General features: G+C 41.0%; 4 protein-coding genes across 8 annotated transcripts; 2 read left to right on the forward strand and 2 right to left on the reverse strand.

Moving 5' to 3' along the window:
• Positions 1-1,189: 1,189 nt before the first annotated feature.
• Positions 1,190-3,917, forward strand: LOC115673392 (pentatricopeptide repeat-containing protein At2g37320). Its single transcript, XM_030595545.2, has one exon. The coding sequence runs from the start codon at positions 1,608-1,610 to the stop codon at positions 3,174-3,176; it is 1,569 nt and encodes a 522-aa protein (XP_030451405.1). The 5' UTR covers positions 1,190-1,607; the 3' UTR covers positions 3,177-3,917.
• Positions 3,918-6,989: 3,072 nt separating this feature from the next.
• Positions 6,990-10,253, forward strand: LOC115673717 (nuclear pore complex protein NUP43). 2 transcript variants are annotated; one of them, XM_056314412.1, is made up of 5 exons: positions 6,990-7,719; positions 8,382-8,451; positions 9,092-9,317; positions 9,602-9,679; positions 9,759-10,253. In XM_056314412.1, exons 1-5 carry the CDS (start codon positions 7,100-7,102, stop codon positions 9,770-9,772), a joined length of 1,008 nt encoding a protein of 335 aa, XP_056170387.1. In that variant the 5' UTR covers positions 6,990-7,099; the 3' UTR covers positions 9,773-10,253. The 2 variants fall into 2 exon arrangements, with proteins under 2 accessions (XP_056170387.1, XP_030451828.1); XM_030595968.2 differs by having other exon boundaries at positions 6,991-7,719; positions 9,602-9,675.
• Positions 10,254-10,653: 400 nt separating this feature from the next.
• On the reverse strand, positions 10,654-12,766 carry LOC115673416 (uncharacterized). Of its 3 annotated transcripts, none has more exons than XM_056314413.1 (5): positions 12,501-12,766; positions 12,272-12,336; positions 12,061-12,187; positions 11,484-11,860; positions 10,654-11,220 (listed from the first exon to the last, which is right to left on the reverse strand). In XM_056314413.1, the coding sequence occupies exons 1-5, from the start codon at positions 12,522-12,524 to the stop codon at positions 10,986-10,988; spliced, it is 828 nt and encodes a 275-aa protein (XP_056170388.1). In that variant the 5' UTR covers positions 12,525-12,766; the 3' UTR covers positions 10,654-10,985. The 3 variants fall into 3 exon arrangements, with proteins under 3 accessions (XP_056170388.1, XP_030451440.2, XP_056170389.1); XM_030595580.2 differs by having other exon boundaries at positions 12,272-12,381; positions 12,545-12,761; XM_056314414.1 differs by having other exon boundaries at positions 12,272-12,339; positions 12,501-12,760.
• Positions 12,767-14,075: 1,309 nt separating this feature from the next.
• LOC115673703 (uncharacterized) lies at positions 14,076-18,652 on the reverse strand. Of its 2 annotated transcripts, XR_008817173.1 has the most exons (7): positions 18,365-18,652; positions 17,614-17,749; positions 17,230-17,314; positions 17,090-17,137; positions 15,524-15,624; positions 14,349-14,562; positions 14,076-14,154 (listed from the first exon to the last, which is right to left on the reverse strand). XR_008817173.1 is itself a non-coding variant. In XM_030595953.2 (6 exons), the coding sequence occupies exons 1-6, from the start codon at positions 18,546-18,548 to the stop codon at positions 14,430-14,432; spliced, it is 687 nt and encodes a 228-aa protein (XP_030451813.2). In that variant the 5' UTR covers positions 18,549-18,652; the 3' UTR covers positions 14,076-14,429. The 2 variants fall into 2 exon arrangements, 1 of the variants encoding a protein (XP_030451813.2); XM_030595953.2 differs by having other exon boundaries at positions 14,076-14,562.
• Positions 18,653-25,274: the final 6,622 nt, after the last annotated feature.

The following is a 25,274-nucleotide window of genomic DNA, read 5'->3' on the forward strand; positions in this document are numbered from 1 at the left end:
GGTCGAATAACATATGGAAAATTTCATAAACCATCCTCACATTTGGGTTCACACATCAATTTGCTCCCTCGGTTTTACAAACCTACAATTTATGTTCTTACTTTTGTCATTCAATTTCAAGTTGTATCTAACACTTGGTCCTATTTACGGATTTGTTATTTCCGTTCCGACTTTACCCATTTCAAGTTCCATTCTCACATGTGGGTGTGAATGTGTTTTGAGTGTTAGATTAGGTTTTTTAGCTTGTGGATTTTTGTATGTTTATGCAAATTGTAGATTTTCAAAATCGAGGATGCAAATTGATATGGGAACGAAAAGTTGAGATTGTTCTGGAAATTTTTCCAATCAGAAAATCTCAAAAACATAGTAGACAATGTATACGATGCGTGATGGTACTTATCCTCCGGCCTTTGGTAAATTTGATGCATTGGTACTTCAGTTTTTATTGTTTCCAAACTTTGCCTTGGTATATCAGTTGATTTGTTGACCGTAACTTTTATATTGATTTCTTATTTGAAAAATGAATGATTTGAAGAATATTTTCTTAAAAATGATTGTTTGTATTGTTTGCAAAAATGAATGACCGAAAAATATTTTTATTGAATACGAAAATATTTAAATATAAATTATTGTCGAAAAAAAAATATTTTTTATTAATTAATTAGTAAATATAATTGATTATTTTTAAAATATATTTTTTAAAATTATTTATTTTAAGCGAAACAAATTCATATTTATAACTTTTCGATAAGGAGGGCTCGAGCCCTAATGTTTACGCTACGACCTGCCTCTTAAAACCAAAGAACCAACGATTTCATCTCTTAATAGCAGGGGGAAAAGGCCTATAGGTGGAAGATCCCAAAGAGGATTTTGCATAATTTGATAGATGTTGCTATTAATAGGTAAGTTAAAGCTAAAAATGAATAAATGTACTTCATTTCCTCTATTTCTACTGAAAATCGAATACCATAATGAAACGAAAGAAGATTAATCGCCTGAACTCTCTCATACCTGATGAAAAATGGAGGAGATGGATAGACCAGTTTAGACAAACAATGTGAAAATGAGCTATGTGACTAGGGGATAAGCTTCAGCATCGTGCAATTGATTCCGCACAATCTATAAATATGAAAAGTCCGAGCTTTCAAAATAATATTGCATAATATATCACTTCATTGAAATTATATAGGTTTTTTAAGTTTGATTGCTTGATAAATGATTCAAGAATTGCAATATTTAAGTGTCACGTAAGAAACTTTGGATATCTAAAAGACTTTGTTGCACTTTTAGAAAAGAAATTTACGACTTGATTAAATCAATTGAAAGATTTAAAATTTGATTACATTCAGCACACAAGATTTAAGACTTTTGTGCATTTTTTCATGCTTTAAGATGGCTAATTTCTTTTTGGGGGGGTGTTAAGCAAGTTTAAGATGATATATTATTTTTGCTTGGCAAGCAAGTTTAAGATGCTATTTAACGAGTGGAACACTCGCATCAAGCATACGGTGCAGTTCGCATGGATTCACCGGTGGAAAATATTTCTCGTCATGCATAGATAGACACCGAAAGAAAACTGAGATTCCTCCTCGGCGCTCTGCAGAGTAATGAACTATGTTTTGCGCAAGAAGATAGCTTGTCGCAAAATCGACCATCTCTTAACGGCGACACAGTTCCAGTTCAGGCCCTTCTCCTCCCGCAAACCGACGCAGCATCATCCATCGCGAAGCAGGAGACTGGACAAAGCCCTCGGAATCCTGAGCCTTGTAGCTCCCAAAACCAGTGGGAACTCCAGTCGCCAGAGCCATCTCCGACTCATCGAGGAGTTCTTGGACACGAGTTCAAATGCCCAGAAGCTCGCTAATGGTTTCACTCCTTTGGGTTCATCCGGTGCTGCCGTGCGTAACGTGTTCGACAAAATGCTTGAATCCGCTGTATCTGACAAGAAAGGTTCCGTTTTCGGGGAGGAAAGGGTTGGAGATAGCGCGGTTGGGTTGTCACATGCCTTGAGTTCATGTGCGTCCGCGCGTGATCTTGAAGGTGGCGTTCAATTCCATTGCTTGGCGATGAGAACTGGGTTTCTTGCCAATGTTTACGTGGGGAGTTCTCTGATAACCTTGTATGGTAGGTGCGGCGAGCTGGGGAATGCTTATAAGGTGTTTGAAGAAATGTCTGTGAAGAATGTAGTGTCTTGGACTGCCATTATAGCTGGCTTTGCACAAGAGTGGCAGGTTGATGAGTGCTTGGAGCTGTATCATTCGATGAGGTATTCAGCTTCAAAGCCCAATGATTTCACGTTTACGAGTCTTTTGAGTGCTTGCACAGGTAGTGGAGCTCTTGGACAGGGCAAGAGTGCCCATTGCCAGGCGATCCAAATGGGTTTTGCTTCGTACATTCATGTTGCCAATTCTCTTATTTCCATGTACTGCAAGTGTGGGTGCATGGATGATGCATTGTGTGTATTTCACGAGCTGCCCAAGAGAGATCTCGTGTCGTGGAACTCGATGATTGCTGGGTATGCTCAATACGGGCTTGCGCATGAAGCAATTGATCTTTTCGAGGAGATGATGCTGCAAAAAGTCAAGCCAGGTGCTATTACTTTCCTTGGGGTTCTGTCTTCATGTCGTCATGCTGGTCTTGTCGAACAAGGGCAGCTTTACTTTGACTCAATGGTTGATCATGGGTTGATCCCGGAACTAGACCATTATGCATGTGTTGTGGATCTCCTTGGTCGCAGTGGTAAGCTGGAAGAGGCTCGTAATTTTATAAAAAGAATGCCTGTTCAGCCCAATGCGGTCATATGGGGCTCATTACTTTCTTCCTGCCGTCTTCATGGGAGCGTTTGGTTTGGTATTCAGGCTGCAGAAAGTAGGTTGTTGCAGGAACCAGGATGTGCAGCTACACATGTTCAATTGGCAAATCTTTACGCCAGTATTGGTCTCTGGGATCAAGCAGCACAAGTGCGGAAATTGATGAAGGATAGATGCCTTAAGACTTGTCCTGGATATAGTTGGATTGAGATCAGTAATGTAGTTCACAGATTCAGAGCAGAGGACTGGTGCAATGACCGAGTTACCCAGATTCTTGGTGTCCTCAATTGTTTGATGGATCATATGAGGAATCACGGTTATGTGCCTGAGGTTCATGAGGAGGAATTATCATGTGCAGCAGTATAGCATAGCATGTGGCTTATGCATAATTTTCTGGTATAAGGAACGATCACTTTTGGGGATCACATACAGGAAAAATGCTCTGTGTTGTCAAGGAGAAATCTCTTCTTAAGAGGAACTTATGGAGCATCCCTGAAAAGATGATAGATTGGGTGAACTATTTGCATCCTTTTCAAGTCTGGAATGGTCCAACTTTGTCATGGAAAAGATCAGAAGAGGCATCTGTTAGTGTCTGCTCCTTCATGCATGGGAAAAAATTTACTCGTGCCGATATACAAGCGATTGCATTCTTGAAGCTAATCTAAATGACTTTTTAACTCTTCTTTACAGAGAAAGCAAAAGAGAAAGCAGCAATCAGCTTGGTCAATTAACCCAAATACGCTGCAAATGGTCTGAAGTTGAGGGCTACGGCACATAAAATAGCGGATGCAGAGGATGCAGAGTGACTGGGGATTTACGAGTTACTTAAATATACTGCAAATGATCTGAAGCTAGAAAGTTGTTCGCTCATCTATAATGCAGCGTGAAGTTGTCACTTAAATGTGCTGCAAATGATCTGAAGTTGAGGACTACTCATTGGAAATTTCTTAGTGTTTATGTGGTACGCCACTTTGAATAGGAGTTAATGGTAAAATGAAGTCAGATTTGATGCAGCTCGACCCGGGATCAATCCCTCGAGGGCCATGGGGCCCAATGGGGTGTTGACAATCAAGGTAAGCTTCTATAGACAACTTCTTTCATTTTCGCGATCAAGCCCTTCCATCGAGGCTCTCATCACGCATGCGGCAGGAACACCTCGATCATGTCATACCTACCCACTTAAAGTGGGAAAATTGTTAAAAAAGTCATAAACTTATTGTACTTTTGCCAATTCAATCCTAAACCTTTTAACTTCTTGCCAATTGAGTCCATTTGGCCGGCAGCCGTTGACGTGGCAATTTTTAAATATTTTTTTTGAATTTTTGAATTTTTTTTTTCTGTCTTTTCCCTCTAGCCGGTCCGGCGACCGGCGATCAGCGACCAGCCAGAGGCGCGGGCCGGCAAGGTCGACCTCGCCAGCCTCTGGCGAAGCTCGCCCCCGCTGGCCACTGGCGAGGGCGAGCCTTGCTTGCCGCTGCGAGGCAGGCCTCGCCATGGCTGGGCGAGGCTCGACCTCACCCAGATCCGACGAGGTCGGCCTTGCCATGGCCGGTCGATCCTCGCCAGTGGCTGGCGGGGGCGAGCTTCACTAGAGGTCGGCGAGGTCAACCTCGCCGGCCCACGCCTCTGGCCGGTTGCCGGTCACCGGTCGCCGTACCGGCCAGAGGGAAAAGGCAGAAAAAAATATTTAAATATTTAAAAAATTCAAAAAAAATATTTAAAAATTGCCATGTCAGCGTTGGCCGGACGACCGGCGGCCACGTCAGCGCCAGCCGGCCAATGGACTCAATTGGCAAGAAATGAAGAGGTTTAGGATTGAATTGGCAAACTTAAAAGGTTTAAGACTGAATTGGCAAAAGTGCAATAGGTTTAGAACTTTTTCGATAATTTTCCCCACTTAAAGTAGGTGATTCGGAGAATTAAATCAGAGAGAGCGAAAAAAACCCTCTCTATTTTGTGCCTCGATTTTACTTTGCATCCTCTATATCTAAAATCATAAGTTTGCATCATAACTAGTCAAGATAGTTGTTGAATTGCACCCTATGTTAATATTCCAATTTTATTTGCAAAATTGACTTTTCACTTTTTAAATTACGTCTATTATAGTTCTAAAGTACCCGTCCACTGAACATCCTCAAATCATATGAAATCCTAGTCCAGCTGCAGCTCCCACTGCTCCCCTCTATTGCTGCTGTCACCAACCTTCAGATTGTGCATCTTTGTCCAGCATTCGACCTGATTGTGTCCTATCAATTTCTTATATTTTCTTGCAAGTACTCAACAAACAAGACATCTAGACGTGCTTTCATTCGAATAAAGTTACGAAGAGCATAACATGGTAAAGGGATAACAGGTTCATGACCAAAAAAAAAAGAGGGATAACAGGTTGCGTTCTTAGTGAATGATCAGGCAGCATTCTTAAAAATCAGAAATCTTACCTGCGATACCCTCAAGCAACTTTCCATCACTTTGGGTGTGATTGAACGAGTCATACTTGTTTCTTCAATGACCTCTACTTTAAAAATCGTTTAAATGGTATGTTCACCTTGATATGGAGCCAATATATTATAGCCCACATCAATAGCATAAATTCATCTGCAATATGGAAAAAAATTATCAAATTAAATTATAATAAACACATCTAGATTTCAAAATTATACACACATACCCTCGTTCGATAATTGGAATTTAATCGATCTTATAGATATAGCATATATGAAAGTTCTCGAACCATTTGTCGTTTTTTCCCAACCATTACGAAAGTGAAAATTAAACGATGTTAATAAGCCATAAATATTTCGAGTTTGGCCTGATTTCCTAAAAAATCTCAAATCCTAGGTCCAAAATTCTGATCCGAATTTTTTTCTATTTTTTTTTTCAAACTTTCACTCTAGTCTTAAACCTACCTACGTGTGTAAAGATTGCTACTAGTTTCTTTAAGATTACTATGATACATTTAGCCTAAACTTTTTTCTTGTAACACTAAAAGTCCCAAATTTATATTCGTGCGATACATTTACCCTTCGTCAAAACTTTGCCAATGAGCAATGTTAAAAGTTTGGCATCCATTATTGACATAACATGATGTTTTTTTTTTTTGATGACCGAGGATCCGCCCGTATGGCCCCACCGGCCGACAGCCGGATAGAACCGGCAGCGACTATACCTCGGGGGGAGCTAGCCTAGGACCCCACCACCAGGGCCCCCCACTTAAGATGCTAGCGACCGGAGATTTGAACCCCTCACCTCTGCGATGAGGAAGAGGAGCCAAACCAATGCAGCCACCCACCGGTGGGTGACATAACATGATGTTCACATGGCTTAAATGAACTAAAAACGAAATTGTTTTGGCTGAATCATCTGACCGAACTTTGATGGAAGGTAAATATGTCACATAATTATAAGTTTGGAGTTTGCTATGTCACAGAAAAAAATTAGGATAAATGTGTCATAATGAACATACTTTATGATTTTTTATTTCACAAAAAAAGGTTTGGAGTAAATGTATCATAGTGAGCATAGTTTGTGATTGATGGTGGTTTTTTCCTATGTTTGTTTCGCTGAAAACATTTTATGGCGTTTGTTTCGCTTAGGAAAATGAATTAACAAAAACCTATGCTTAAATTCAAGAAAATGATTCATCTTTAAAAAAATTGGAAATCATTGTCCAAAATATAACTAGGTAGCAATGCTTGGATCCAAAATTTTACGCTCGGACACGGGCACTCCAGGTCTCCGGCGCTAGGACCCAGGGCCCGGTCCATTGTTTTCGAGCCATAACCCTGGTGCCCAGATCCCCAGTGCCCGCGCCTAGGTCCATTAATGCTGAGCCTGGAACCCCGGTGCTTGTGCTTGGCCCCCGACGCTTGCACCCTGAGGCTGGCCTCGAAGCCCCGGTGCCCCGACATTGGATGACCCGACACATGGTCTCGAGTCTACAAAGGTCAAGCAAGGGATCCCAGTACTTGAGCTTGGACCACTAACATCTGGGCCCAAGTCCATAAAGGTTGTGCCCGAGTCCACAAAGGCGAAGCGCGGGATCTCGATACTCGAGCTCGTATCCCGAACACCCGGGCCTAGGTCCACAAAGATTATGCCCAAGTTCATCGAGGGTGGCCCAAGAGCTAGTGCCCAAATATGGGTTCATCGAGAGCTGGCTCGAGACCTAGGTGCCTATGCGCAAGTTATTAGAGCCCAAAACAATATCAAATTCTTCGCGGCATGAGTAGCCTATTTATTGCATTCCCTCTCCGACCCCTGCATACTGTCACTGTGACAGAGCGAAGAAAATGGCGATAGCGCAACTTCCGGAGTCCCCCAAAATCCACAAGCTCCCTCTGTACAAGTACGTCGACGCCGTGCGGTGGCTCCCCCCCATCTCCGCCCTGGACCGCCACGCCGTCATCGCTTCCTTCGACTCCGACTCCGGCTCGCCGGCCATCGAAATCCACTCCATAAGCCCCTCCAAAACCCCGACGCTCGCTTCCGCGTACGCCCCGCTATCGTCTCGGATTTCTTCGCTCAAATCCACGAGCTTCGCGCACAGGCCCGTCATCGCGGCTTCGACCCACCTGGGGTCGTTCCACATCATGGCCGTGGATCCGGCGGACCTGTCGATCGAGCCGGTGGCGGAGGAGGAGCTGCATTCGGGGGGAGCCTCGTGCGTGGACTTGGTGGACGGCGGAGTGGACTGCGTGAGCGTAGGGGAGGATGGGAGGGTGAATTTGGTGAGCCTCGGGGAAGCTCAGCTCAAGAAAGCTAGGGTTTTTGATGCGAATGGGTTGGTTTCGTACACCGCCGCGAGATGGGCTTCGCCGAGCGAGTTCGCGACGGGCGGTTATGGGTTTAGTCTTCACTGGTGGGATCGGAGGAAGCCCGGGGGGCCGGTCTCGCAGTTCAAGTGTGACCGGTGAGAGATTTCGTGGACTTTATGTTTATAAAGGATTGAAATTGGCGTTGTTGTTTACCTGGCGTTTTGGCCTAATTGGTTAGTTCAATGTTTGAGATAAGAGGAAAGTGGAATCTGGTCTTAGATGTCTTGGTGTGTCTTACTAATTCATGTGCTGTGTGTTTGAGTTAAGGGAATCTGCCACGCGGTCTGTGCATGTCGTGGTTGCAGAATTGCTTGAAATGAGCATCAGAAAATTGACTCTGTTGCTTCCATGCTCGTTTCATCCTTCGCTTTCAGGCTTTCTCGATTTGGTGGTTTGAATCCTTGCAGAAATGTTGTTGTTTAAATATCCAAAAGGACACTTACACTGAAATTAGTGTTGCAACAATTCTAGAATTAAATCTGGAAGTACTTCGCTGTTGTCTTCTTTTGTGATGGAAAGCTTCTTTCCAAGTGGGGTCGAGTCATCCACTCATGCAGGTTATGTCTTAGATATTGAATGGTGCTCTTGGGTGTGTAGAAGTATGTTAGGACTTTGGTGAAAAGAAGTGGAAAATGAACATTGATTATTTGTAGAAGATTGATTAATTTCTAGCAAATTGCTGCTTGTTTTTTGTCGATACCCTAGAATGTTTTGCGCTGGTTTCTAACAGGCAGGTCTTTTTCTTGAAACTTTACAGCGTCCATGAGAAGGCTTCTGGGATAGTGCACTCAATTGATATTCATCCATCTCGAAAGCACACTTGTCTGGTATATGGATTGTGCATTGATTCACATTCATATTTTATTCCATTACAAGGATGGCCCTTACTTCATTTCTTTTTCATCAAGTACAAAAGAGGCTTACGATTCTTCTCCTAGTGTCCAGCTGTATATGATGGATGGCTAGACCAAGTGTAGAATACGATTAGATTTGTTTTGGGAAGGAAATGGATCAACAGTTTTCTTATAGCATCCTCTGGCTTCTACCTCCGCTTGTCTCACTCGATAATATCCAGACTATTCTGTAGCATTAATCATGTTAAGGTTCTTAGCTGCTGAAAGAAGGATATAGCTGTTTCTGGTCTGTTTGATGAAATGGCAAAAGAGTTAGCATGGCACAAGGTCAATTCTATGTTCCTTGCTATCAATCAGATGATGCATATTGCTTGTAGATCAGCCAAGAACCGAGCTCTGGGGGAAAAACAATTAAGCAAAAAACTATCTGACGTATCTTCGTTATTATGATATCTTGTCTTGTTATAGTTGTTTCTGCTCGCAGGCATTGTTTTACTGGAGGTTCACATAAAATTTTCCTCATGACTCATTTTTATGGCTTGCATCTAATTTGGCTCAACTTATAATCAACTTCACTTTTATGGCTGTTTCACTTATCTTCTTTACATGCAAGGCCGGTGGATCAGCTGGAACCATATTTGCCTGGGATCTGCGGCGGCAACAACAGCCAATTATTCTATCTGGAGTAGGGATGGGTGAAGGAGTGACTAGTTCAGTGTCTGAGAGTGAGATTTGGGAGATTCAATATGATCGCAGTATAAGTCCTTCGAATGTTGGCACACGAATGTTACCTGTCATGATCTGCTCAGAAGATGGGATCCTAGCTGTTGTTAAAGAAGGTAGGAGTTGTCCATCCAGGATAAAAATGATTGACCTTGCTAGGATGCTTGCTTGTGCAATTCATTAGACAGAATATAAGGGAATGCTTCTATCAAATTATGGCTCTGGAGGACTGCATCCAACCAGTTGACCCAGTTTTACTTAAATGATAGTAGGTCTTTGTCTAGCTGAAAGGTTGTTAATATTTGCTTAAAAATCATTGAATGGGTGTTTCACTGTAAAATAATCAAAAGCAATTGAGACTCGTGCACTAATGGTAGCTTTTTTATTGATGTCTTCTCAGGCGAAGAACCAGTGGAGCTCTTGGCTGAACCCTGTGCCATTAATAGTTTTGACATTGACAGGCAAAACCCCTCCGTAAGTGCTTTCCCCTGAATAATAAGTTTTTAGCTTTTTTGTTCAATCTGTGCATCTGATACTTGTCTTTTCTCATCAATTAGGAGGTAATCTGTAGTTTGGAGTGGGAATCAATAGCCATCTTGTCAAGGCCGAAGCCGAAGTAACAAATAGACACTAGTTTCAGCGTGGAAATTCTAATCTGTTGTCAGATACTTCAATTGGCTATTAAGGCAGGAGCTTGAGCCCACTAGGCTACAGAGCAGCATCGCGAGCACACCAACTAGCAGAGCAAGTTGTGTTTTTCTTGTGTCTTGGGTTCTTGCAGAATTCATAACTAATCGATTTTGACTTTTGAGAAGCGTATGGGATGTATTCTTGTTTAAATGTTCCATATATGCTGCTCTGGTTCAGATCAAGAATTTTGAAGCAGTACCTAGTTTTTCCGTGGATTCAGAGATCCAGTGGTGTTATGTCTTAGACAGCTACTGTCTTAAGGGACACTGAAGGATGATTTTGTCGCTGTGAACCTGTGAAAGCATTTTGCTTCTAACTTCATATGAACTGTGAAGCAATTCCAAGATTGTTGTGGATTCAAAGTCCTAGTGCCTATCACCTATCAGTAGTCTCTCATAATTTGAGCTCAAATTTGTATCTTTTTCGAGGGCAATTTGTTTTGGTATTCAGGGTTTAATTTTTCGGAATTAACCATGGGCAAGGAGCACCGGCGATTCTTCTGGGTGTGACCCTGAGAACCCCTCCACTTGCTGAAAAATCAATGGTAAAAAGCATCGTGACTCGACCTTTATGCTTTCGTGATCAGGCCCTTCCCTGGACGCTTACCATGTTCTTTCGCGAGAGCACCCGAGCCATACCCAGACATCTAACCCCATTTTTATGGCTAAAGCCGGTTTAATTGGGAACATAACCATTAATGTTGGCAACCCCGTGCATGGTTCAGTCTTGTCTTGTCGCTCCTTCTCGGGCTTGACCAACAAATTTCACATTTAAAACTTTCTCGTCAATTCACATGAAGGCAGTACAATGATTCATCCTAGGCTCATGTTTTGAGTCGCAAGAAGCAACTGACTCCCTCCTTTCAATAAAACTTCATAAATACACTGAGCGGCAAGATTGCAAGAAGGCAAAAAAAATCTAAGGTCCTGAATCAATGCGTCCCGGAAAAACTGACTCCAGTTTTTACATATCTCAGGTTTCAAGCACAATTTGGAACAATTTATTGCCTAACTGGTCCTCTTAAAGGGACAAAAAAAGAAGAAAAAAGCAGGACAGAGGAGGAGAAAGATGTCACTAGTGTCGGCTATTAGGTATCAACAGATCAGAGCTTTAACCATATGCCTTCTTTCCATTGAACTCCGAGTCTTTTCTCTGGCATGGATCAGAGGATCGAGGGCTTGGCTTGTGATTTTCCTTGTTATCTTCGTCTCTTTGGGCTGAGTTTTTGCTGGAAGCTTGATTGAGACCAGTGCCAGTGAGCTGTGAGCTTCCTTGTCAATCTCATTCTGTGTCTCTGGCTCTGCCACAGAAGCTTTCAACATGGAAGAACTAGAAGAGGAAACATGAGACATTAATTAACTCAGTTGACTGCAAAACACTGAATACATCTTACATATGATCACACTTCCTATGAAATAAAGTAGTATAACTCAACATGCATATTGAATAGTTTATCAATTGGAGGATAACTAGTAATAATCAGAAATTATGCTCATAATTTTCTCAGCCACTGGAATTGCATGCGGTAGTAAAACAGAAGTGATATTACTAGGAACATTGAGTTGGAGAACAGTGTCGGTTACAACTCTTGCCTGGGGTCATCAATCTTGGACTCTTCATCACCGGCAGTGATTTGCTCGCCAGATTTTTCAGCTGGAAAATCACCAGTATCCCAATCAAGATTAGCTTCATGGGTGTGAGAGTAATCACTTGACTTGGGCCGGTTCGACGAATCGATTTTCGAGTTCTGGGAAGTTTCTTGCACTATGATCTGGGTCTTGGCTCTTTCTAATTGTGCGTCTTCGGGGCTTGAAGTATTGGGTGATCTGCGAGATTCTTGTGATTCCTCCGAGGTGGGTGAAAATGGGATGTTCACTGTTTCGAGCTTTCCCCTGAGGAATTTAAGCCTCTTCTCGGCCTTGTCCCTCAATCTGATCTCCTCTCTCAGCTTCTTCTCCATCTCTACCAACTTCACAACATCAAATGCAGAAGAAAGAGTGAAACAGCATCACATTAATAGACATGCACCATTACAAGCCACATTAGATGGCAAAACTCGCTTCAGTTGTTATGCAAAGAAAAATGCTGAACCTTTTTTTCGTACCGATTTATAGGAATGAAATTAGCATAGAGAAATGAAATGAATAAAATCCCAGGAAGAGATCAAACCTTTTGAACCATGAACTCTGCATCTTCTTTAGCAGCTCTAGAGGCTTGTCTCTCTGCCAGCAATCTTCCTCTCAGGCAATCTATGAGACTCAAACCGGCGTCACCGTCGTCCTCGGTTTTCTCGACACTGGCCACTCCAATGTTAGGCACTTAAAATGAGACTGATGGCTAGACAGCAAGAAAAAAGGGGAGATGAAGATCAAAAGCCCACCTGCATATTTTCTCTTCTAGACGGCTAATTGCCATTCCTGTTCTATACGAACATGCCGCGAACACCTACTGATAACTCAAAAGAAAAGATTGAGCACTTCTATAACGGTACTGGAGGAAGAGAATCAGAGACTCAAAGATTCAGAGTCTCTCTTTAAAAGAGAGTGACGCCTCTCAAAAGATACAGAGAAGATCTTGTGGCAAGATGCAAAATGAAGCTTTCAATGTACCTTTTTGGAAGACATTGTGATCATGACTCACTCGGGGAACACACCTGGCAGGTAGAGCTAGCTGTTTTTGTTGTTCCTGTTTCTTCTTTGGGCGATATGAGCCTTGGAGGGTCGACGGTTCTTAAGATCAACACTTTCTTCGCTTCTTTTTCCCTTTTTTCCCTTTTTTCTGTTTTTCTTTTCTTTTTGAGGGGGTTATGTTTTGATTTGTTTTAGGGAGGTAAGTTGGGTTGGTTTGGTAAAAGGCACAAAGGACACACAGGTTTTGAGACTTGTGAGTGTTATTTGTACTGTTATTGCAGTGATCTGTCCAAAGCTATGAGTTAATGAACTGCTTCCATCATTTTCCTTTGGCGATTTTCATGTCAAAGGACAATAACCTCGTTGTCCCCTCCCACTTCAACATGCCTCGTTTTTTTCTTGAGACCACCTCAAATCTCTCTCTCTCTCTCTCTGGGAATTAACCGTATGCTTCACCGACCAAACACTAAACCCTAATTATGACTCCTTTTTAATCATGCAGGAATAATGAATGTGTAGTTGCATAATCGATATCATTTCGATTCTCAAGATATTGAGTATGCATAATTCAACCCGATATGTGCACTTAAAATCATATATTTTCTTTGTTTTTATTGCTCGATAGGTGTCGAGACATTCGTTAACAAAATTCATAAAAACAAAAGCGGCGAGACCGAGTTGGATTTAATTATTCAATGACTGACCCATCCCTACAAACACCACGCAAGAGAGAGGCGTGTAAATTCTGGGCGTTGATGTCACGTGATGCCTCTGAACCGTCCCTGTTCCCTCCCGTCTCCGCAATCGTCCGAATTCATTTTTTTGGAAGATTAAAAGATGGAGAGCCTGCGAAATGGCCGAAGACAGAGACACGCCCGCACGGGGATTTAGAGACGGCCAATAAACCGTACCGCGTCGCGAACCGACCAAGACCAGTTCTCCACACGCGACATCATCTGACGCCCGCAAAAGTGAAGAGCCTTTGAGCCTACTAATAAACCACAGACAGTTCATCTCCCGTGTTGTTTGCTTCATAGATCACGTAAACAACTTCCAGAAACAAATGAAAGGGAAGAGCCACTCGATGCCAGATAACGACTATGTCGCGACTAATCATCAATTCTCATCATTCTTGAAATGTCATAATACCGGCACATGATTGCGAACTCATGCAATCCCAGTTAAAAGACACCTTGCACTTCGCTCTACCACCGAGCAACCCTGCACGATTTTGCACAATCAATGCGTCCACCCACCCAACCCAAGCTGCTTAAATCATGAACTAAAAGATTGGAGCTGAAAGAGTACCCCCAAGTCTAGATAATACTTTTAAAGAACCTTTTTGTTAGTTACTCGAGCAGCTGCTAGAAGGACCAAATGGGCACCACCAACTACTTAAAGAGATGCAACGCATTCGGAGAACTCTTACCACAGACTTGATTTTCAAAATGCGACCAGAAAAGGTAAGTGTTCTCTTCTCGTTCCAGAGGCAAGCACATCCAAGCTACAGCAAGGTACAACAATTGATCTGGGATTGACCATAACAAATCATGCTACCAGGTAAACCTTGTGGCATTCACTGGCCATTTATCTCCTTATCGTGCGGGAATTTCCACCGCATGAAGCACAGCTCCTAATCCAAAGGAAGAAGACTTCAAAGACGATAAAAAGAGAGTGATATCTGACAGACGGAAAAAAAAATCCACAATAGGAGGGACCAATGTGGCCTGAATCCAATTAAAACGACCAAAAATGGACCTTCTCAAGGGTAAAATGGCTGAAAAAGCTCCTAACCAAGGAAAAGAAGAGCTGAAAAGAACAAGCAACCGTTTGGATACCCCAGTTCCTCAGACTATATCTAAAACCATTGTGGACAGATCGGAATAGGGAACACGAAGAGCAACTCCTTTACTGCAGAACTCGCAACAAAACCTGACTATTTTGGCAGAAACCTCTATTCTTGGTGATGAAAGCATTCGTCGCTTGAATCTGCGAGGGGAAGTTCACAGTCGCCATCTTAATTGGATCCGGGAATGCTGGCCTGCAAATGCATTAGATTTACATGAGGGGGGACTTAAAACCAATGCTTCCGGAAAATTTCAGCCACGCTGGGTTAATAGCATATACTTATGTAAGCTCCTTTATAACATCATTAAGTCATGACTTTTATTTTTAGACCTATAGTTCCATCTTTAGTTTTTTCAAAACCCTTTCATTTCACCTTTAAAAAAGTTCATGCAAGCACCACAATAAAGAAGATGAACTCTTTCATTTACGATGTCTCTCGTACTTTCATTCTATGAAGGCACTTCTTGATCAGTCTATTGCCACCCTTAGCACATTTTTGTTCATGCAAGGATAAAATCTTAAGTACTACCACTTGCTGCCTTAGGAGCAACAACAAGATTGCGTGAACTTGTAATTAATAATTAGCCCCAGAATTCCTTGCAAGGAAAGGGTTTAACACACTCATCTTCCTCATAACCCATGAAAAGGTATCATGACCATGCTTCTAACCTACACAGCTCAGATTTACTCGAATCCAATGGCATAATATCGCCATTCAACAAAAAGTAATTGCATTTCTTAGAAAGGGCAGAATGATCAGATGGATATCTTCTCCACCTTAACGATGGAGGAGATTAGGGAAATATTAGCAAGAGCAAGATTGTCGACCAATAGCAAGAATAAGACCAAGAACTGAATCTTTGGGGAATGGTGCTAAAAGACATGTTATTGTTCGGCATTTGGATCTCACGCTTTCAATTGAAATTTCATTCGCTGACATGGAAAATGAAGGTTCAGGTTCAAAATCACTCCAAAATAAATTTTCATCCTGGTTGGGTGCAGTATGTTTTGTAGGAAATAGATAGTTCTTTGAACAGAAGATTTATTCACACAATATCTATACAAGTATAATGATCAATAAAGATATTATCTCCATGAATGCTTGTTTTAGATTTTATCAAGCAAAATACTTTACAGAGAGCTATTTGGCTAACCTGACCATCATCTGAATGGAGGATGCATCATATTGACATCCAGACATAAACCGTTCCACATCATTTGGAGTAGCAGAGAAAGGGATTCCTTGCAGTAAAAGCTAACAAAGGCAAATCAAATCAGCTCATATCAATTCTTACATGTTTTCAAGTCGAAGCCAATTAACCACATAAAAAGAGTAAATCTCCAGCACACAAAATGCATGAAGAACAAACTAAAGCAAGCTCTGCTTTTTACCAGCAAAATTTCTGAGGGAAATGTGAAGTTCGAAGAGAACTTATTCAACATTCCAGCACCAAACTACTCAGAAATAACAGACTATCAATTCATTTACCGGACACATATGCACAATTCATTTACCGGACACATATGCACAAAGGATGATTACCAAGTGTAACCAATTTATCCAATGGAAATTATTTGATGAATCCCCAGATGCTGTGGATGCTATTTTGAGTTTTGACTAGCTCTCATACATATCCTTTAGCATGGCATGTAAGGACATGTTCTACCGATCATATCAAATAACAAAGAATTAATCAAGTTCTCATCAATGACTACATTTAAAGACGTGAGGAAAACTCAAAGAAATTGCAAAGATTTAATTAAGTACACATACTAAACAAATTTAGTTCTAGGATTGAAGAACAAACACTAGAATTTCTTAAAATAGAGAGAGAGCAACATGACGAGCACACCTGCATGCCAATCATGATGGTGAACAACATACAATGATAAAGCAACAAATAGCTAGTTACTCAAGGAGGAAGACTAGAGCCTTAAAGTATCAAACTAGTTCTTTTATTTGCTAAAAAAGTATCAAACTAGTTCTTTTTTTTGGCTAAAAAAGTATCAAACTAGTTCTATCACTAGATTTATTTGCCCCTGCATTGCACAAGAGAATGAAAAATTTTCAATTCAAGCGAAGAGCAAATTTCAATCAAATAATTCAATTAAACTGGATTTTCAAAATATAGGATTTTTTACATAGTCAAAATTTATGACTTTTTTTTCCTCATAACCTAGCTTCTGAAGAGCTTAGATTATCTACTTAGATACTCAAGGCACAAAGTAATCGATCCCTTTTCCACATGTGTATGAGATACTCTAACATGTGACAGATTTAACAGCTGTAATTACCTCTCAATTGTACTATACAGAAAAAAATCAATATGGTTTTGGATTGCAATATGTTAGCTTACGCTATGAAACATTAAGGAATGGTCTCTATATGACTTCATAGTTCATTTCTTAATTTTTATTTTTAGTTTTATGTTTTATTCGTTGGGTTTTTCATCTAATTAAGATTTGATTTTTGAGTAGTAAATGACTTAAAAACTATAATTAAAAGACTTTGGGGCTAAGAAACGGATTTTTTGGTTGAAGCTATTTCTTGGAAGTTGGAAATAAAATGAAGGGAAATAAAAGTTGGAAGTAGGAAGATGTGTCACTCAATGAGACGGCCACATGTCAACTTCTCAATAGCCTTCTACTAAGTGCACCAAAATAGGTATGTCTAATTAAATGTCTCTTTCTCTTGTTTCTAAATTGAAGCTTAAGCTTACCGTTTTCCCATCATAATTCATGAGAAGATCCCACTGCGAACGATCAGCCTGAGATGCAAGAGTCAACAATTAACCACAGTACCAAAATGATGCAAAATATTAAGGAATTTTGGAAAACTGACATAAGTGAGAAGAATTACCCTCTCCAATCTGTACAAGCGACCTTTCTTGCTAATCACCTTAAAAGCCTGATCAAATGCAAACCGAGAGGGAAACTGCACCATCCTGAATGCAAAAATGATATAGATGAGGATGAACAGTTGAAGCTTTGATATATAATCCCCTCAAACACAATGAAAGAAACAACGTAAGCATTGAAGAGGATCTGTGGAATCACTCAAGCTGCAAAAGGAGGTGGTAGAGTTCAAAAAATTTCCTGTTCTACCTCCACATACATCCTAATTAACCTAAAAGAGGTGTTTGACTAACCAGTGTGCAACAAAAACTAATGAGGTTTTTGCAACTTTTAGTTTGCAGATCGTACCAAAACCAAAAGTATTAAGTACAACAGAAGAAAACATTACATTCCCATTGGCATAAACATCCGGTTGTAGTTAAATCTGACATCATCCAGGCTCAGGTTACAACCTTCAAGCAGGTTCACAATATCAGTCTTCAAGGTGTGTCTCGACACGCCAAATAACTTTGCATAAACTAGACCTGAGGGAGGGAGCAAGAAGTATTAGTAGAACAGACCAAAAACCCCAATCGGAAGCATTCATATGTCCAAAGCCCGATGAAACGATACACTGATGACACGAACAATGAACTTAAACATTCAACATCCATTTTCCCTCAGAGATTCAGAGACAATCTGACGGAAAGACAAAATTGATTTTGAGTAAACAAGCCAAATCTAGGAAAGGCTCGGTGTGTTTATCGAAATAACTAGGCCACACGGCATTTTACCCTCATGAATCCTTTGTAAAAACCAAGGAATCAAAACCACCATTTTCAATGCGAGAACATGTTGGACTGATCTATACTTATCCAAACGCTTGGATAAAGGAGGCCATTATCAAACAGGCAAAATGGAAATCATACGAGCAATACTTGATCACTCCATCTCATTGCTTCTAAGAAAGAAAGCTCGCAATTGCTCGAATGTGCTCTCTTCCCGTCTACTTTCTCCGTTCAAACACTTAACACGCGCACCGCCGCTCATCACAATGGAGGCATAAACCCTAACGCTAACGCGAGAGCAGAGAACAGAGAATCAACGACGAAGCAAATGATCGAGACTGTAATCGAAGATAAGAAGCACATGAAGCGAACCGGTGTTCGGAGTTCGAAGGAATGGATCGGCCGGCGAGTCCTCCGGTTGCGCCGGCTGCTCCGGCTCCGTCGAGAAAGGTCGTCGAGGCGCGTCTCGGAGAAGCGGAGGGAGGCCTCGAGCGGCGGCGGCGCTGCTGCCCCGAAGGGCGAAGGCCGACCTGATTGCGTTATGAAGCTGGTTCATGCTCGACGTTCCGGCGAGGGATCGAATCGACGGAGGTCGCTTCGGGTTCGGAGGCGAAGAAGAAGAAGATGATATGCAGGAGAGTTCAGAGAAGTACTAGGCTAGCAGCTGATGCTGCTGTTACAGGGGGTCCGAACGCAGAAACGGGTCGGTCGGGTCGGTCGGGTTCTCTTTTCGGTCCAACCCACATTCATTCATTCTAACGGCATTTGCTTTGCTGTCCAAACGTTAATTCAAAGAAACTTAGAAAACTGTTAAGATCCTTGCGAGAAAGAACTTTTTTGTCCGACTTTTAGGACCGACTTTTCGGCACCAACTCACTTAAATCCCGCCCTGACTTAAAACCATTGATTTCAATTACTATTCCACTGAATCGACGACGATAAGATTATTCAGCTATTCTCGAACAACAAAAATAAACGTGCTCTTCCTTCACATATATCTCCGATAATCTTTGCCAACCTCGCTTTGTGTACAACCACGTCGTCGGACGCCATGAAGAGATTCGCCCACCATAACTTTTCTCAAAGAACGATGAAAGTCAATGGGAGGCAAATTTATTTAAAAAAGTGCTTTACGCAAAAAGTTCGAATGTCCCTCGACCAAAGGGCAAGTTCGTCTCCTCACCTCTGCTTTTAATAAAAAAGTCGGCAATGCTCTCTTTTATCTTTTGACTTTTTGAGTGATTATGCTGACATGTCACCATAGGTAGCATCCCATGTGGCAGTTTTAATATAAAAAAACTGTTTTCAAATTTTCAAAAGAATAAATATGTGACATAAACAAAAAGAGAAAAATTTGAAGAAAAGGAAATCAAACGTAGGATGAGGGATGGGGTTGGCTGTGGCCCTGTACCTGAAGTGTTGGGAAAATTCTCTATCTATTTTGAAAATGAAAATATTTTGTGTGAAGTAATACGTGTATTCGAATGTGCCGAAAAAATATCATTTATACGTACAAAGTTCATATGTAGATGATGTTAACGACATAAAGTTTATATTAATGGGAAGTTTACTTAGTTTGTATATGGAAAATAAGATACCTAAATACGATTTTGCAGTGGATTGTGTGAATATGGAAAAAAAGATACGAGAATACAATGTGTTAATGGTTACAAAAAGGAGTGTTTCTCACCAAATTTCGAACTCTCGTTCAGAGATTCAAGAGAGAGCTTACGTGATCATTAAGTAAAAAAGGACAATAATTAATCATAGGAAATAAGAGAAGTTTATCGTTTGAGATCTGGGTATGCCGTAATAAGCACACGCTTACTTTGAAACTCACACGACCTAACACAACTTTGCTTTGATTATCCGTCTTGCATTAATTAATTATCTAATCATACATGTTAAAATGTAAGCTATTTGGTAATATCAGTGACCCAACTTATCGATATGAATAAAACGATAGCTAAGACGAAAGGAATTTCGTGTCAATATAGAAAAAAAGAGTGAGCCCAATCATGTAGGATAGAACTGGCTCTGATACCATATTAGAAAGTCTAACTCAAAAACTTAAGCGATTAGATGAAAGAAAAAGGACCATACATATATATATATGTGGCATATAAAATCTCTTGTCAAATAATGTGGAACAATACTTCAACAAGTACACAGCTACTACTAGAGTAGGATTATATGACTATGCCCGTGTGTAAAATTTAAATGCTCTTAAAAAAGCAAAAGAGCATGACCATTGGCCCTGTGATCTAACTTGAGCGGGCCTTCCATTTTCATTGAGTTGAGCCCAAGGTGGGCTAAGCGATGACCAATCACGAATCATTAGGAAAAGGGCCTTGCTGTGTTGATGACTTGATGTGGTAGGGTTGGTCCATGGGCTCCTACCAGTGAGATCACATTGTTCTCTTTACTCAAAAACAGATGTTCAAACTGGACCCCAGAAAATGATCCGGCAGATTTTGCAAGGTGGAGTAACATTCATTTGCATATCAAAGCAATTAGCCTGGTCTAATCCTGAAGTGCTGTATTTTCCCTCCAACCATCCATCTGATTGGTAGGTTACGGGCTGTGAGTCCCGCCCGCGTGCGAAATTAATCGAATGTGAACATGGATGATATCCGCGATTGTGGTGACCGGACGAGAACGTGGCCCTGATGTAAACCTCCCGGGGTACATAGAGTATAGAGCAAAGCCATCAAGGGGGAAGACATGTCCCATTGATCCAAAAGAAAAACGATTTCACTTTTATTACTATGGGGAATATGCAGACTCGGGCGTAGGAGGTTCTCAATGGCCAACCCTCAGGGGACTCTTTTATTTTGCGGGAAGTTGATCCGGTTGGCCTGTTTCAAAGGCGATCCGAGGTCATTCTCGTTCCAATAACAACACGATCAACGATAAAGATGGACTTGGTTTACATGATCTATAAACCTTATAGCGTGTTCTTTTCCTCTCTCAATGTGAAAACCGTGAGACTCGTGAGTTCATTGGATAGAAATAGTCAAAATTGTCAAATCAACGGCAAAAAAAGAGTCAAGAAAAAAAAAAGTGAGAAACGTGTCAACACTGTGTTAAGTTTGTGGCTCAAGTTCTTGCCGAATCAGAGTTGGATCCAATAACGTGATTTTTTAATCAATTTTCAGACCTATTTCGCTCAGAAGCACGAACCCAACTTTGCAAGACTTTTAAGATTTTCTAGCCAAACCTGGTGAGAGAAACAGGAGAAACAGGACACCTCGTGAGGATTTGACTATGTTAATAATTAATCTATGATCATGTCTTCATTTTACAGTTTAAGCGTTTAAAATATAACTGTACCGTCACTCCAATAAATTAAGAACTTACTTTCTCATGCGAAAACCCAAATCAAGCACGATTCTCTTAAGTTACGTTTAGTGGTCGGAATAAAAGTCAGAATATAATAGACTTTATCCGATCTTTTGTTTGATTGTTGTCCAAGAAAGGATAAGACTAAATAAAAGAGGGATATAATCCAGATTAAAAAAATCTATTTGAGAGGTGGGATAAAAATGAATAGGATTACTCATATCCATGGTATAAGTTAGGCACCATGCGAAGACCACTACTGCAATAGTCGATAGTTGCCTTCAACCACCATGAGGTTGTTGTTGCCTACGACCACTGCCGGTTGTCAACACCAGCAAATAGATCATGTTCCCTTCTTCCCGATCGACATCTACCTTCACCCAAATCTAGTGTGATGGTAGAGCTTTCATTCATCGTCCCTTCTCATTCACAACTCGCGCGTCCTCTCTATTACACATACCTTTCATTTGCGAGGAAAAGTTTCCACCTTTCCGCAATCTCTCACACAATCATGCATTGTCCTCATGGGAATCGAAGAAATCAAGCCACTCATTCCCATCATCCGCTTCCATTTATCAATGGAAGTACGATGTGTCCATGAGCTCATTGATAGTACGATGTGTCCACGAGCTTCAGAGGCGAGGAGGTGGCGACGGAAGGCAAGGTGAGGCAATGGCACAACAAGGTGAGGCGATATCGACGGTGGCTCGACAGGCGGCGGCGGAAGGCAATGGCGACCTAATGACGATAGCGCAATGGTGGAAGGGGAGAGAATAGAATTTGTGTTATATCTCCATTATATCTAATCATTTGCCCAAATACTCTGGAAACCATTACAAATTTCATCATTATTTCATCCGATGTCTATCCTATCCGACTATATCCTATCTAGCAAAAAAAAAGGTCTCCATGACCGAATACAGCCTGATGTGGAGATGGCATGGGTAAAGATAAAAGTCTCTGGCTATTTCTCTGCGTGCGAATTAGCCCTGACCCTACTTCAACATCTATTAGAAAACACTAAAGAAGAGGGGACATCCATCCAATCGATTGATCCAAGAAACAGCCACGCCGCGGAGCACATGGGTGGGTGGGTGGGTTTATATTCCTTCGTGCTCGGCCACGTTTCCGGTGCTGTTTTTGGGTTCTCCGAGGCATTGATTACAGACGTGGTTTTGGTGGCGTTTTGATAATCAATGTGGCTTATATGCACGTCCTCTTCTTTCTCTTTGTCGTTCTCTCCACCAATGTCGCTTTACTGCATGTCTTCTTCCGGGGGAGGCGCTAAGTGATGTCGAAAGAAAGGCGATCGAGAAAAGTAGCCAAAAAAAAAATTAGAAAGAAAGTTAGTGGGGGGAAAAGGAACCACCTTTCGTGGGACTCGTAGCTAAAAAAGTAGGAACTTTTTGAAAGTTGGGTTTTTGCTATATGGAGTGACACGTTCCCATTCTATAAGACTTCGAATTATTAGCACAGAAAAAATTAAAATTGTTACGCTTATACCCGTTTATTCCAAACTAGTTTTTCATATCACAAAAATTTCAAACTGATATACCCATCCAAATTATATATAATTTCTTCCATAAATCCACATAGTGTTGACATTAGTTCTCATTTCGGCTCACGTCAACGTTCCATTGCTAAGTACCTATGCAAAACTAAATTATGCAATTCTACGAAAATAGACCGACATAAAAAGCTCAAACCTACGCCGGTGATGGCATCACCATTGAGAAGATCGGAATGGGAGGAAATATTGAAGTTCTTCTGACGACGAATCCTTAAGATCACCGGCCAAAATAGAAGGTCGACCGTCCTTGACGTCGATCGAGTCAAAGGTCATCGAGCGCGAAAACTTGAACTTGATATCCATCGACGAAATACCAAAAAGGGAAAAAGCTCGAGAGCTACTTGAGATTGTAAAGATTTGTGTGTTAAAAAAGCAGTAGTAAAAGTTTTCAGAGAGAAATGGTGCATTTTGTCATGAGCGTGCCGGTTTCTTTTGTGTCTTATTTAATTTAAGATCGACTATTTTTTTTTAATGTATCGATTCGTTCATCAACAGCTTCCAGGATATATCATTCGGAAAAGACCTGAATCTCTCAAAGTCTTTGCCGTCGACAAGTTGATTTGCATGTTTGCTTGTTACTACCCATTTAAACCGACATTTGGTGATTAATTGGTGCGGAAGAGAAGTGTTGATCAAGTAATGCCATTCAAAAAAAGTTAAGAAAAAGGACGTGCGGCACATGTACATGACTGGACCACGAAAGCATTAGTCTGCATGATCAATCCCTAGTAAAGAGCCGTCCCTAGATAACAACACCATCCTCGCACCATTTCGGGGTCGGTCAAGGCTCGAGCACCCTTCCGCGTTCGCTGATTAATCACGCGATAACAAATGACGGCGGCTGGTCAATCCGTCCCCTAATCACAACCTAATCACGCGGCTTTCCTCGAATCTTAAATTTGATGTTACGAGCCACTTTTTAATTATTTTCCAAATTATTGTTTGCGTGTTCAAATGGTCGAAACATAGGGCAGATGAGTCAGCCCAGTAGGCTCTTGCACTGGATGGGGTTGAACCTGAACTTGAACGGAGGAGGGCTGGTCAAAACGCGAAGGCGCGATTTAGCTGAATATGAATTCAACCGGGCAGGCGATATCTGATACGTGACCAGCATATACGGACATTCGTTTTATTTAATTATGTAATTCATCATGTTCATTGCGATAAAGCAAACCAAATGGGATCTCTCCGACTAAACCAAATAAGTGGTTTTTGATTAAGAGTGTGTTTATTTCGCGGAAAACGAATGATTTGAAAAATATTTTCCCGAATATGATCATTTGTATTGCTCGAAATAATCAGTTAGTGAAATATGTTTTCATTACCGACAATAATTTGCTTCCGAGCGTTGTCGTGGACGATGGATATAGCTTTCGTCGATTCATTTCTGTAAGCGGCACGAGCGATTATTTTTAGGAAAATGTTTTCCGAATCATTCTTTATGCGTGGAACAGACGGAGCGGAGATTACTTCCCCAAATCGGTAGGTGGGGTGTTGCCGTTCGGGGATTCCTTTTGCCCGCATAATTTCTGTTGCAATTTTGTATACCACTTAATTTCGTGGAAAATGTAATCCCAGATGTGAGATTTTGTGAAACCACCAATTATGTTAGATGAATGTATGGTTTATTATTTAAATATTTTATCAATCTCCATCACCCTTAATCTGGAAAGATTTGAACTCAGGACCTCATAATCTGATATCGCGTGAGATTTTATAAGATTATTACTAACTGTTCATAAAGTTTAAGCTGTTAAATGAATGCGTGATTTATTATTTAAATATTTTATCACCAAAGTATGTTCAAATGGTGGTCTTAGAGCGGTCAAGGATAGGAACAGGTATTATATCATCTGGCATCTGCGAATTATTCTCCAGACATGACTCACGAGGGAGTCATAACTATTCATCTCGTTCGAGGAAAGATAGACCTTCCAAGGTTTACCTTAAAAAAAGGTACAACGGTACCCGATTTATTGTACTTTAATATGTACCACCATGTCCATATATGTATAAATAATCTAGACAAATCAGGTTTCTTTTTCACAAATTCTTTTTTAGTTATAGAAAATGTTTACGTTGCTATGGCTTCGATTCTTCGTAAGTCTTACGGTGCAGGGTTCGACGCGGGCAGGTCGATTGTAGCATTCCTTCTGAGATACGCGCAAAGGATCATAACGTAAAGTTTTAGCACACTTAAATTAAAAAAATAAAGGCTAATTTTCTAAAAAACCCCAAGTTTTTAGATCCAATTTTAATTTTGCCACGATCAACTTTTGTCTAAAAAGAAGAAATCCTTAACTTTCATTTGAGTCTCATATCTGCCTACACGTTCAAAAATCGCCACGGGTTTCTTGAAGATTAACAATA

Source organism: Syzygium oleosum, unplaced genomic scaffold (assembly GCF_021117445.2).
Source record: "Syzygium oleosum isolate NSW1041296 unplaced genomic scaffold, Sole_v2.1 Sole_v2.09, whole genome shotgun sequence".
NCBI classification, from domain to species: Eukaryota; Viridiplantae; Streptophyta; class Magnoliopsida; order Myrtales; family Myrtaceae; genus Syzygium; species Syzygium oleosum.

Excerpts from the sequence above, each read along its gene's own strand:
- LOC115673392 (XM_030595545.2), top strand. The coding sequence starts at position 1,608 with ATGAACTATGTTTTGCGCAAGAAGATAGCTTGTCGCAAAATCGACCAT.
- LOC115673717 (XM_030595968.2), top strand. The coding sequence starts at position 7,100 with ATGGCGATAGCGCAACTTCCGGAGTCCCCCAAAATCCACAAGCTCCCT. Across the intron at positions 8,452-9,091 it reads CTCGAAAGCACACTTGTCTG|GCCGGTGGATCAGCTGGAAC; the intron begins GTATATGGATTG and ends TTTACATGCAAG. Across the intron at positions 9,676-9,758 it reads TTGACAGGCAAAACCCCTCC|GAGGTAATCTGTAGTTTGGA; the intron begins GTAAGTGCTTTC and ends CTCATCAATTAG.
- LOC115673416 (XM_056314413.1), bottom strand. The coding sequence starts at position 12,524 with ATGATCACAATGTCTTCCAAAAAG. Across the intron at positions 11,861-12,060 it reads CAGAGTTCATGGTTCAAAAG|TTGGTAGAGATGGAGAAGAA; the intron begins GTTTGATCTCTT and ends GATGTTGTGAAG. Across the intron at positions 11,221-11,483 it reads TCCAAGATTGATGACCCCAG|TTCTTCCATGTTGAAAGCTT; the intron begins GCAAGAGTTGTA and ends TTCCTCTTCTAG.
- LOC115673703 (XM_030595953.2), bottom strand. The coding sequence starts at position 18,548 with ATGAACCAGCTTCATAACGCAATCAGGTCGGCCTTCGCCCTTCGGGGC. Across the intron at positions 17,138-17,229 it reads GCTTGTACAGATTGGAGAGG|GCTGATCGTTCGCAGTGGGA; the intron begins GTAATTCTTCTC and ends CTTGCATCTCAG. Across the intron at positions 15,625-17,089 it reads TGAATTATGATGGGAAAACG|CTTTTACTGCAAGGAATCCC; the intron begins GTAAGCTTAAGC and ends TGCCTTTGTTAG.